This window comes from Ostrinia nubilalis, chromosome 7 (assembly GCF_963855985.1).
Source record: "Ostrinia nubilalis chromosome 7, ilOstNubi1.1, whole genome shotgun sequence".
Classification (NCBI taxonomy): domain Eukaryota; kingdom Metazoa; phylum Arthropoda; class Insecta; order Lepidoptera; family Crambidae; genus Ostrinia; species Ostrinia nubilalis.
This window is the reverse complement of record NC_087094.1, coordinates 9527702-9540726: the sequence shown is the minus strand read 5'-3', so window position 1 is coordinate 9540726 and position 13025 is coordinate 9527702. Positions and strand designations below refer to the sequence as shown.

Here is a 13025-nt window from a genome sequence, read left to right as displayed (position 1 = left end):
TGGATAAACATGACAAAGGACGGGAATTCAGGACGGCTTCGATTTGTGCTAATACCGTGCTAAATTCCTCGTATGTTAAATTAGCATTGCCTAGTATGCGTCTCAGGTGATACTTACACGATTTGACCCCTGCTTCCCAAAGTCCCCCAAAATGAGCAGAATAGGGAGGAATAAATTTAAATGTAATACCATCATTTGCAGCTAAATCGATTATTTTATTACAATTAATATTAGAATAAAGCGGAAATTCTTTTTCTGCACCGACAAAGTTTTTTCCATTATCGGAAAATATTTCTTGAGGTTTCCCTCGTCTAGACATAAAACGTTTTAAAGCTAAAATATAATCAGCTGTTGATAAGCTACTTACGAGTTCCAAGTGAATGCATCGTGTTACAAAACAAATAAATAGGCAGATGTAACCTTTAATTAATTTTGCACCTCGCCCTTTGCGATTGAGTATAAAGACTGGCCCGGCATAATCTACGCCAGTACGTAAAAAAGGAAAACCTGACTCTAATCGTTCCACGGGTAAATTTCCCATTATAGGTTTGAAAACATTGCCTTTCATACGAACGCACGTTACACACTGATGTACTACCTTCCTGGCAAGATTTCTACCTGCTAGCGGCCACCAACTTTCACGGATAGTGCTCAACATGAGTTGAGGTCCCGCATGAAGTAACGTTTTATGTTGATATTCAAACAAAAGTATTGTAAATCGACTTTTGCTACACAACAACATCGGATGTTGTTTATTAAACTCAAAGTTGGTCGCATTACAAAGTCGCCCGCCAACACGAATTACTTTAGAACTGTCTAAAAATACATTTAGACCGATAACTTTATTAGATTCCTTGCATTTTTCTAAAGGCAATCCTTTGAGTAAGTTGTTATAAAGCGAGGGAAACGATTGCATCTGTGCGAATCGACACAACATTTGCTGCGACTTGCTCAACTCAGCGGCAGATAAGGAACCGGTTCGCCTCAGCTGTTTATTACGCGCGTTATAAATAAATCTAAGTAAGTAGGCCCCCGTACGTTTTAATCTGTTGAAAGATGAGAATCTATCAAAATCGAATATGTTTTCTGAATTGATGCATAAAGTACTTACGCTTGTAGTTTTTGTTTCAGGTAAGTCTTTACAATATGTCATTGGTTGTTTGCTAGGTGACCACTCAGAACAATGCAAGTAACTGGGACCATGCCACCATAAATTATTATTTTTGAGTTCGACAGCGTTTAAACCCCTTGACACTAAGTCAGCTGGGTTATTTTGGCTTTCAACATGAAACCACAATGTATCATTTGTTAGTTCATTAATTTCTGTGACTCGATTTTGGACAAATGTTTTAAGTAAATGCTGTGACATACTTAACCATCCAATGACGATGGTCGAATCTGTCCAGAAATAAACAGAATCGAATGTTAAGCTTAGAGACTCGATAATATTTTTATATAAGCGTGCACCTATCAACGAACCACACAACTCCAATTTAGGAATGCTGATAGTTTTTAGCGGCGCTACTTTACTTTTTGCACATAGTAAATTCATTCGTGTAGTGTTATCATTCAGTATTAATCGTACATAAGCACAAGCGCCATAAGCTTCCTGTGACGCGTCTGAGAAAATATGTAATTCTAAACGTTTAGTATGAATACTCCTTATGAATCGTGGAATTTTTATTTCGTATAAGTATTTTTTAATTGAATCAACGAAATTTGTGAACTTAATTGAGACATCGTTTGGAACGGGATCGTCCCAATCGAGTTTACACAGCCACAACTTTTGTAGAAGTATTTTCGCTACGATCACAATCGGCGCAAGAAAGCCTAAAGGGTCATAAATTTGCGAGACTACTGATAACATATTGCGTTTAGTCAATGATGACGTATCAAACGAAGTAAGTTGTGTTGTGAAATGAAATTCATCATCCCTATTGTGCCAGCCTAAACCCAATGTTTTGGTTTGAGTGTGTTCGCCTATAGCTAAATTCTTTATTTTCGCAGCGGTTGTGTCATCACAATTTAACGTCCACTTGCGTAATAAATAACCGTATTGGCCCAAAATGTATGACGTTTTTTCGCAGATCTCAATCAAAGTTTTAGAATCGTCATGTGATGTGAGAAGGTCATCTACAAAGAAGTCTTCCCGTATGACACGCGAGATCACTGCATCGTCGCATTCGTGCGCAACCTGATGTAAACATCGTATACATAAGTACGGCGCCGATGCAGTACCATACGTTACGGTATTTAATTGATAAATGCCAATTGGATCTGACGATTTTTCTCGCCACAGTACTAGTAGTAGATTTCGTTGATCGGGTTGTATGAGTGTTTGTCGATAAGCTTTTTCAATATCAGCACATGCAACCCATTGGTGTTGTCTAAAGCGCAACAAAATTGAAAACACCTCATTTTGAAGCTTAGGGCCAATATGCTGAATGTCGTTTAGTGACTTTTTCGTAGTTGTAGCACAGCTAGCATCGAAAACAACCCTTAGTTTGGTGGTCGTGCTGCTCTCACGAAATACCCCATGATGTGGGAGGAAATAATGTGGCCAAGTGTACGTATCTACTTTAGTCATATGACCTAAATTGCGATATTCTTTCATGAAATCTGAATACATGCGTTTATAATCAGGTGTACGATCTAATTTTCGTTCTAATGCAATAAATCGTTTATAAGCTGTCGTATAGGAGTCACCTAAAGAATCGGCTGAATCTTTCAGTGGAATACGTACTGAAAATCTGCCGTCTAATTCACGTTTAGTTGTATTTATAAATATTTCTTCGCATTCACGTTCGGAATTAGTAAGAGTGTGTTTTTTTGATAACTCTTCTAATTCCCAAAACTTTTTTAATTGTAAATCTATGCCGACATTTTGAATAAAGTTACATCGGACGGTATTATTTTTCGATTGCAATTTATTCGTATAAATAGGTCCTGAAATGACCCAACCTAATTTTGAATCTTGTAAATATAATCCTGATGCTAATCGTATTTTATTTTCGTTTAAAAGATCCCAAAAAACATCCACTCCAATCAATAAATCAACTTCAGAGGGTATATTGTAAGTAGGATCTGCAAGTTGAATATTTTCAGGTATTCGTATTGATTCTACGTTAATATTCATTGTTGGCAAGAATGATGTTATATTACATGGCAAAACATAACACCGAATAAGCGTATAAAAATCGTTTAATTTTGATCGTATATTTAAATCGCATAATTTATTGGATTGTGTGACCGACTGTCCCACTCCAGAAATTTGAACAATGGACTGTATATAATTCGTGTAATTTATTCGTTTACAAAACGCTTCTGATACAAAACAATGCTGACTACCGCTATCTAAAAGCGCGCGGGCTGTGTGTCGCATATTGTTTTCGTCGATCACTTCAACTAGCGCGGTAGGTAACAAAACTTGTTCTGTTTGAGTAGTCAGCTGAGCGGTGTTTAAATTATCGTGACAATGCGAACCTAACGATGAATGCATTACGGTCGACTTTATTTGAGATGTGCTTGACTCAGAGTTAACATTACCAATTGTATTTTCTCTTAATTCTTTATGTAACAAGCTATTGTGTTTACATTTACACTGTTGGCACGGCCCGAAATAACAGTTAGTTATAGAATGGCCACCGCGCAGACAATTATGGCAAAGTTTCTTTTCATTTACTAATTTGTACCTATCCTCGATTGATAAATTCAAAAACATACTACACATATATAAAGCATGATTTCCGCGACACATCTCACAACAACGGTTACGTTTGGTCGTTTTCCCGTTATTTGTAGCTACATAACTCTGAGTGTGTGTTTGTGCTACCTGCGGTTTCGAATCATGAAATTGTTTACTGTGATATTTATTGTAATGAGAATTAGGGGGCTTGTGAAAACTATGAGCACTATTTGCGTTACTATTAACGTTCACCATTTCCAACAAATCAGCTCTATTTCTCAGGAATGTTAACAAATCGTTTAATATTAATTTTCGTTTAATTTCTTGGCCTTGAAAACCAGAAATAAGTGTTCCCTTATAAGTTTCCCATTCGCGTTCGGTCGAAGAATCAAGTTTGCAGACAATTAAGTATATAATTAGTGTATCCCATGATTCTGTGGGCTCGCCCAACGATTTCAATGAACGTAAATTTCGCAAAATAGAATCTATGAGTTTTCTAATGAGCAAAGGAGATTCCTTATTTATATTAGGTATAGAAAATAAGGCTTTGACATGGTTGTGCACCAAAAGTCGATCATTTTGAAATCTATTGTGTAACAATTCCCATGCGTAGGTATAATTTTCTGCTGTGAACTCTAAAGCACTTATAACCTGTAAAGCACTACCGCTAAGTGATGACCGCAAGTAGTGAAATTTATGAATCGCATTTAAATCTGCCCGTCCGTGTATCATCGTTAAATACGAATTTTTGAATTCGAGCCAGTCATCATACGAACCACTAAAAGAGGGTAATTTAATGTCAGGTAATTTAATTTGTAACGATGCATTTTTGTCACTTGAAACCTGCGTATTTACCGAATTTTGGTTATTACTTTGGTCTTCTATAATTACTTTAGCGACAGAAACACTTCGAAAATATTGTTCTTCGAAGCCTTCGCGGTACTCAATATTTATTGAAAGATCATTATCATCACAAAACTGTTCGATTTTATCTTGAATTTTGTAAAACTCATCAATAACTGATTCCAACTTCAAAATTCTTAAATTTAGTTCAACTGCTTGACATTTTGTAATAACCAAATTCTGAAATTTTAAAATATAGCTTTCAAAAGAAGTTACACGACCTTTCAGAATTCCTCTTTGTTTTTTGAGGTCTGAAACGGTTAATTTAAGTTCTCTAGAAGGCGAATGACTACCCTCTCTTGACTTTGGTACATTCAGCTTTGATCTATCGCTATCCTCGCTCATTTTGAGAAGAATTTAGGAAACAAAAGGTACTTACAATCGTATAGATCACCCCGACGCTCGTTGCAATAGGCAGACCCGGCACCCACCAACGCGACAACGTAGGTAGGTAGTTGTAACGGTTGAAATATCGACTGAAATCCGCAAACACGACACAATATTAGCACAAATCGATTAAAATAGGAAGGGAAAGGAGTGGTTTAACCTGACCGTTATTCCAGAGCTGCTTCTTTCACAGGGTTTCTCTCTTGACACGCAACAGGTATCGACTTCTGTGGTATCTTGAATCCCGTCAGCTGGTGCGATGGAACATGTCATCCGGCGCGAAGGAACATGTTTCGAGCTCAGGCTTTCGAATATATGTAGGAATAAGGGTCTCTTCAATGACTAATTATTATTGAAATTACGGTTTTAACGTTTATTTAAAGTGACAGGTTTACAGACTGTATGCAACGAGATCAAATTGTCGAGTCTTAGAAACGTTCGATTTAAGTTGACAGGAGGGCGGAGCGGCGCGAAGTTAGCTGCGATCTTCACTCTGGTTCCGCGCCTTTGACGTCATGAGTTGTTTTCTTGCGCCCATAGATGGCGCTAACAGTAAGTAAAATTGACTTTTCTTTAGATAAGACGACAAGAAAAAGGTTCATTACATTACTAAAGTATATAATTTTCATGTTTTAGTTGAATCTTTAAAGATTTATACCCAAAAAAAGATACTTTTACTTACTTTAATTTTTATTTTTCGGAACCTCATAACTTCTGAACGGGCAACTTTGGGCGCGCGCTGTTAGTCTAGGATTATAGTCAACAAGCCATAGAACAAGGCTCAAGTAGTTTCAAAGCAAAATCTGTCAAGGCTTAGTCGAAATCGACCACTTTATGTTTCATTCCATACAACGAAAATGGAAAATATTTTTTTCCAGCCAAACTATTGGTTTTAGAGAAAAACGTCCGTAATATTTATTCATCAGAATAACATACCCTATCGATAGGTATTTTTTTTAAACAGATATTGTGAAAATAAAAATCGCTGATTTAATTCCTTTTAAGTTTATTAAAATGTGTTTTTAGCAGTAATTTAAGGTTAATTTACTTTATTAACGTATAAAATCTTTATATTTTTGTTAAATCTTTAAAGATGTTCCAAAAAAAAGTCACTTTTACTTACTTTTTTTTAATTTTTCAGAACCTCATAACTTGTGAACGGGCAACTTTGGATGCGCGCTGATAGCGTAGGATTACAGTCAACAAGCCATAGAACAAGGCTCAAGTAGTTTCAAAGCAAGATCTGTCAAGGCTTAGTCGAAATCGACCACTTTATGTTTCATTCCATACAACGAAAATGGAAAATATTTTTTTCCAGTCAAACTATTGGTTTTAGAGAAAAACTTGTGCAGCATTTATTCATCAGAATAACGTAACCTATCGATAGGTATTTTTTTCAAATAGAAATTGTGAAAAAAATCGCAATGTCCATAAATCGCAATTTCGCTCCATAGTGCGCCGGCGGGTATTATATCAGTCGAGTGTCACGCGCGCGCTCGTCAGGACGCTGGCGTGCGTTGTAGTATGATTATAATTCTATGATCGAAGTATTATTTAAAAATGGACATAAAGAGAAAGAAATATTGTGCGGCGTTCGGGTGTTTAAATTCGAAAAGTAATCTACCGGATTTATCTTTTTTTTTCGCTTCCCAAATATGCTGAAAGGTATGTTAGCCATGTAGGTAATCAATATTTCTTAGGATAGTATAGGAACCTAACCTACTATGACTACTGCTCAGAATGCGTTCGTTCGTTTCAGCCAAATGACATCCACTGCTGGACAAAGGCCTCTCCCAAGGTTTTCCATAATGAATGCATACTTACCTACCTACATACGTACCTCATTACAAATAAGTAGATTAATTATTTTTTCACTAGACAGCAACCCTAACAGCGTAAGAAGAGTTCAGAGGCACGCGATAGAAAGAGACAAAACTTGTAGGTGAATAAAATTGTAGGTACGTAGTGCTGTGCGAGCTGAATTCCACTGTATTGCGTCGTAGCAAGACTCGCATTTATTTAAATCGTCTTGCGGAGTAATCCTTCTGTACCTGTACTATTACTTATTCTGTGACTCCGCTTACATTTCAGCATCGTTTGAATTAGCTGTCATAAGTTAACTCTAAACGATACCGCGATATAGATGACCCACGCTGAACTGTCCCGCCAAACTCAATGACAGGGGGGCGCTACCATCGTTCAACTTTATGGTTTCCAACATGGCAAAAATCGGAACCAGCGATTCGGTATTGACGGTGGCGCCCCGCTGTCAATGTCATCGATAGGACAGTTCAGTATTTTGGAACTATACGCATTTGTGCGGATTTGTCAAAAGCTGATTATCGTTCGTCGTCCAATCGCAATGCAGTTGAAAATTTTTAGCGCAATCGGGGCCCAGTGAGCTAAGGTGAGCTATCACAAAATAGCATAGACAATAACCGTGTGTGAGTGACGTCTAGTGTTGCCAATTTAGACGTTTTCCCTCCAATCTAAGGGGAAAATAAATGGGATGGATGTTTAGGATTTTTTTGAGACTCCATATTTTTTCAAAATACTTCATCTTTACACCGAGCCTTCACACACTCACACAGTTTCACTCTGTCGTTAATTGTATATTTTTAAGAAAGTTATGTGATTCTTTCCAACTAGTGGATTAATATTAGACTTTTCAATAAATTAATAAATGAAATATCAATCAAAAACAATTCATTTTGTTTTTTGAGATATTTTTTAAAATATAGCGGGATTTTAGGGGGTTTTAGTATAGTTTTAGGGATTAATATTTTTATGTTGGCCACACTGGTGACGTCATTTCATGTGTCATTCTAATTGCCAATTTATTGCTCGCCATTATTTTTCTGTTCCTTGCTTTTTCTTTGTTTTGTGTTGTAGATTTTCATAAATTTGTAATTTTTATTTAACTACCAAAATGGAAGAACAAGGAGGAAGTTCTGCACCAAGAGTGAGTGACAAACGTTTGGCACAAACCCAGGCAAAAGTAGATGAAGTTGTTGGTATTATGCGTGTCAATGTCGAGAAAGTTTTAGAAAGAGATCAGAAGTTATCAGAACTGGATAATCGAGCAGATGCCTTACAGCACGGGGCAGCGCAGTTTGAACAACAGGCTGGGAAACTGAAACGAAAATATTGGTGGCAAAACTTGAAGATGATGTTGATCATTGGTGCTATAGGTGCAGTCCTGCTTATCATAATCATTGTGTACGCTACCTCTGGGGGCTCGGGCACTGCTGCAGCGCCGCCGGCAGTAACCGAATCCAACAATGCCGGTCGATAATCACATGATGTTAACTACAATTAAGCGGGAATATGCCTAAACTTCAAAGTTACTATTTACTGTATCTACAAAGGTGAATCTGTACCTACTTATTAATGCAGACCAAATTACGACTGAAATATTTTTTTAACATGAGATTATTGATAACGCACAATTTTCTATATTCCATTTTGATACATTTTTGATAGGTACATGTATGAAAGTGTTTATTGATACTAAAGCATAGCACTATTTTTGAAAGAATACTTTATTAAAATTGAAATATTGCGATTTAACTAATTCAGATTCTAAAATCTTTCATAGATTCTCTGTAAAGTGGCCAACTGATTGTACAGTTTAATGTATTTTGTGATAAGTAGTATTAATAAATATAAACAGAGCTTATTTATTGGCCAGATTAACCCGAAGAACTGATATTTACAAATTTTTAGACAGTGTAATTATCATAACACCATTTGTTGCTACTTGATGTTAATGTTATAAAAATATGTATTACTAATAATTGATGTTACAAAATTTCTGCTGTTGTATTTATAAACTGTTTATTGCACAATGTATAAAATATGTTATAGCACAATATGTAGTTAAGTTTATCATTGGTACACTAAGTTTCCATATTTAAACATTAATTAATGGGAAAGGTTTTAAAATAGTTATCAATATTATATCCTCATTTTAATTGCATTTTCATTTTACATAGGCACAAGTTTGGGTGAATCTTTATAGGGACCAACAATTTTGCCTTTGTACAGCACAAGTTCCATACAGTTTAATTTAGTTCATAGTTAATTTCACAATACAGTTGTTGAAACGATTATTATAAAATAATATTGGTTATCCTAGTTGTTTTGTATTACTTAAGATAATAAATATTATGTATTCTTCATTTATGTTTCGTTTCATTTCATTTCATGTTGTACCTAATAAATGTAATGCATAAATGTACATTAGTCATTTTTCAATGTACAAAGCTTATCTTATCAGTAATTGTGTTGAGCAAGATATACATGAACTAGCATATTTACCAAGAACAATACAATATATTTCAATGAGATAAATAGTAAAAGAAGTATTGAGATAATAGAGGGACTCAAATATCTGTATATCATGTGCCATAGAATTGTTGCCCTATATGTACCATAATAAAAAATCTGAATAGTTTTTCATTAAGTAGGTAAGGGTTTTCTCAGCAAACGCATTAAGTAGGTTTACAATGCCCAGTATAAATTCGTCTTTCCTTCCCTAGAATACAAGGAAGAATACATGTACCTATGTTACACATTGAAAAGCATTGTTGTGTGCGTGACGTAGCAGCCAATAAGTAGGTAGGAGGAAGTTATGGAAGGTATTCGCGCTTACGCAGTCTCAGTATACGCCTACGCGGTGGTATCTATCGTTTTACTTTATATGGTGATCCAGCATAGGAAGTGATATGTTTGTAAAAATTTAATTATGATGTAATGTAGATAATTTTATAGGCAAATTATTTTTCATATTTATCATTCTATTTGAAATATTTACTTTAACATTAACTATTAATTATTGGCATTCTAACGGTGTTGGTAGATATCAGGGTACTTACTAGCTCTATCTATAGGGTATAGGTACCTCGTAGCGTAATTTTGGTTTAAAAAAAATATTGACCCGACCAAGAATCGAACTTGGGGCCAAATATAAATTGTCTTCTTCTTCTTTGCTTTATGGCGATGAACTTGTGTTAACCCTTATTCAAATAAAGGTAGATATATTACCACTTCGTTTACTTTTAAAAAAGGATCCTAAATTTCGATATGGTGATACTTAAAGATATCGTGGTCACTTATTTATATTTTTAAATATATTTTTTTACTTAACTATGCCATCTTACAACTTTTCAACGTCATTTGTCACTGTCAGGTAATGTCAAAGTCAACCAAACGGTTTTGGTGTGAAAAATTTCAAGTTTTTAGCGCGCGTTTTTGGTATTTTTGAAACTTTATTCAACGAAAATTCTGATAAGTGCTTTTTCGATTCAAAATCCTAAACTATAACATTTATTGTATAGTCTCACTTATAGACAGCGTCTGCAATTGATTTATTCATATAGTTTAGACATTTTAAAGAAGTGGTAAATAGTTTACCACTGTCCGATCCCGTCTTGACAAAAGTTTGATGATATATAAAAATAACTGTTGTTTTTTGTATGTGCACAAATAAAACTAAATAAATAGTTGGAGAAATTTTAAGTTATTTTGATAACTGTTTACGTAACGTTTTGACATTACGTAATTAGTGAATTTATTGTTAGTTTCAGACTCAAGGTAAGCATAATAATTGTAAGCATAATGACCAATATCAATAAATATTATTTTTATAAAAACAATATTATTTCATTCCCAAAATATTTAATAAAATATAGGTAGAACCAAGAGGAAGTCACTAGTCAATAACCAAAAATAACCAAAACGGACAATGGTAACTATTTTACCACCAACATTGAATAATTTGTAGTCATGAATGGATAATGGTAAATTATTTACCACCCAAAAAACTACCCCTTCCCCTATTTTTTAATAAATTTTGATCAAAAATATGAAATAAGTGACCCACAATTACCCAAAATCCACTTCAACTTTGTAATAAAAATGCATACCAGCTCGCATTTGAATAAGGGTTAATATTGTCCTAATTCTAATACACAGGTGGGTCTATTATTCGTAGTACTTATTATTATTCTGTGATTTAACGTATAATTTTATGTTCCGATTTCGACCGACCGTGTGAACATGTAAGGTGAGCTCGAAGCACATCTACGAGTAATATTAAATGTCATCGAAACTTTAGAGGCTTTCTTCCGCGTAGGAAATACGCTAGCATGAGGTAGGCCTACCTGTTCCGCTCTGCTTGAACTCGACACCGTTCGGCCGGGATGCCAAATGTGGCTTTATTGACCGACTTAGTCACACTTTGTTATTTGAATGAGCCTATTAAACAACTCCAACGCCCTAACAGATTAATACGAATCCTAACATAGATATTATTAAAAGAGCGCTTTATAAGTAGTGTTTAACCGCCCGTGTGGTCTAGTACCTAAGTAGTAAGACGTCTTAAACCGTAAGGTCGCGGGTTTGATTCCCAGGGCGGGATTTTTTTTTCTGCTGCGTTTGATAAGTAGTAGGTGGTGGGTGGGGCTTGTTCTAAGTCCACCTAATTAGCTACCAGACCACCATCTTCCTAAATATGGCGTCGTATCAACATTATGTACCTAACTATCAGCAATGTTGTGTTCAGGCAGTTGGAGGGTAGATAGCCAATTTTTCTGTGGCTGAGGATTATGCACGAAAGCTCGCTCGCTCCACCCAAGGCCTGGTCAGATTCCTCCAGGTGATAGCTTCGTTGTGGTGTGGGTTGTGTAAATTGTTATTTCCAGCCTGTGCCAGTAGGTAGGTCTACCTACCTATCTTTAGTAGCTAACGAGGTACTAAGTGTCACATCAGGCATACAAAACAAAACCTCCTTTGTTGTTATCTACCTACTTATTTTGCCGCAAATCCATAGGGCTTGTATCAACCTACTCGTACCTTCTGACTTTCTATTTTACCTTAGTAGGTAGGTACCTTACCTAAATAGAAAGTAGGCTGGTGGAGGCCATCATTCATTTGGTATCTATAGGGAGACTAGGGAGCTATGCTTAACTAGGTTTCTCGACCAGAAACTAGCCCAGTTTATTTATATCATCAACAGTGTATCTAGGTATCGTGATGCCTTGGTTGCAGACGTAGTTACTTCGATACAAACTCAAAACAACAAATCTAAGCTTAGGAAAGCCACACCTTTTTCGTCCCGTATCCGTTATAAATACGGTGTTATCCCCAAAACTCGAGTTTTGATTCATAAATCTAATCAAAAATTTTGGCTAGTTCATTTGCTTGAATTTGCACATTTGCAGAGGCGTCACGTGCTAATACATTCCTACCAAGTCAGGTTACTTACATCATCACACGTTCGGCCGATGCGTTCCTTATTCGCGTGGTCATTCACCCACTCCGATTGCCTCCAAATAAGTTTTTATCTTAGGTTTTATAATTATAAAAAACCTGTCAATGAGAATATTTGGACTGCCACAAAAAGCGGAGTAGGTGTCTTATCTGTTTTTCATTGTAACAGCCACCCAGCTTCCCATCAAGGCGGGAAGTGAACGACCTCGTAGTTTATCGCTTTCATCAGCATTCCGGCCGGACTGTGCCGTGCTGGAGCTATAATGGAAGTCGTGGGCACGTTTGTGTGGCTAAACTCAATAATATAAATTAATTAGGTGTAAAATGATACCCAGATTAGTCCATCTCTAGTCCGTTATTGGGTCCGGTCTGGTCTGACGATTTAGACGCCTTATGTATTTTTCGAATTAAATTTAGGCATAAGCAAATAAGTTACCTGTTGGCTTACGTTTAACGTCAAGCAAATGAGAAATTATTTAGACTCTTAGGTAAATAAATATCAAGGAGCTTCGACCTGAAACTTTAGTAAAAGAAAGCATAAAAGTGTAATAAATCTACCTACAAGACAACACATATTTTCCCGTAATATGTAGTTCAGTGTCCCACTGAAAATTTCATGACCTTTGGCGACATGATCGGGGTCAGCTCGTGGCACCAGCGAGTCGTGTGAAGCGGCGCAGCGACGCCGGCGCCTGCCGCCTGCCTCGGGACCAAGATTCATATCACTAGTTTACGAGCAATAAACTCAGATGCATTGTAATGAAACAAGCGAGCTACA

The 13025-nt window shown here is 36.1% G+C and overlaps 1 protein-coding gene across 1 annotated transcript; it reads left to right on the top strand.

Annotated features, from left to right (window-relative positions):
• The first annotated feature begins 7784 nt into the window (after positions 1-7784).
• LOC135073237 (synaptobrevin-1-like) lies at positions 7785-9158 on the top strand. The gene has a single exon (XM_063967344.1). It carries the CDS (start codon positions 7905-7907, stop codon positions 8268-8270), a length of 366 nt encoding a protein of 121 aa, XP_063823414.1. The 5' UTR covers positions 7785-7904; the 3' UTR covers positions 8271-9158.
• The last annotated feature ends 3867 nt before the right edge of the window (positions 9159-13025 follow it).

What these genes read in the sequence shown, in the direction of transcription:
- LOC135073237 (XM_063967344.1), top strand. Translation starts at nt 7,905, where the DNA reads ATGGAAGAACAAGGAGGAAGTTCTGCACCAAGAGTGAGTGACAAACGT.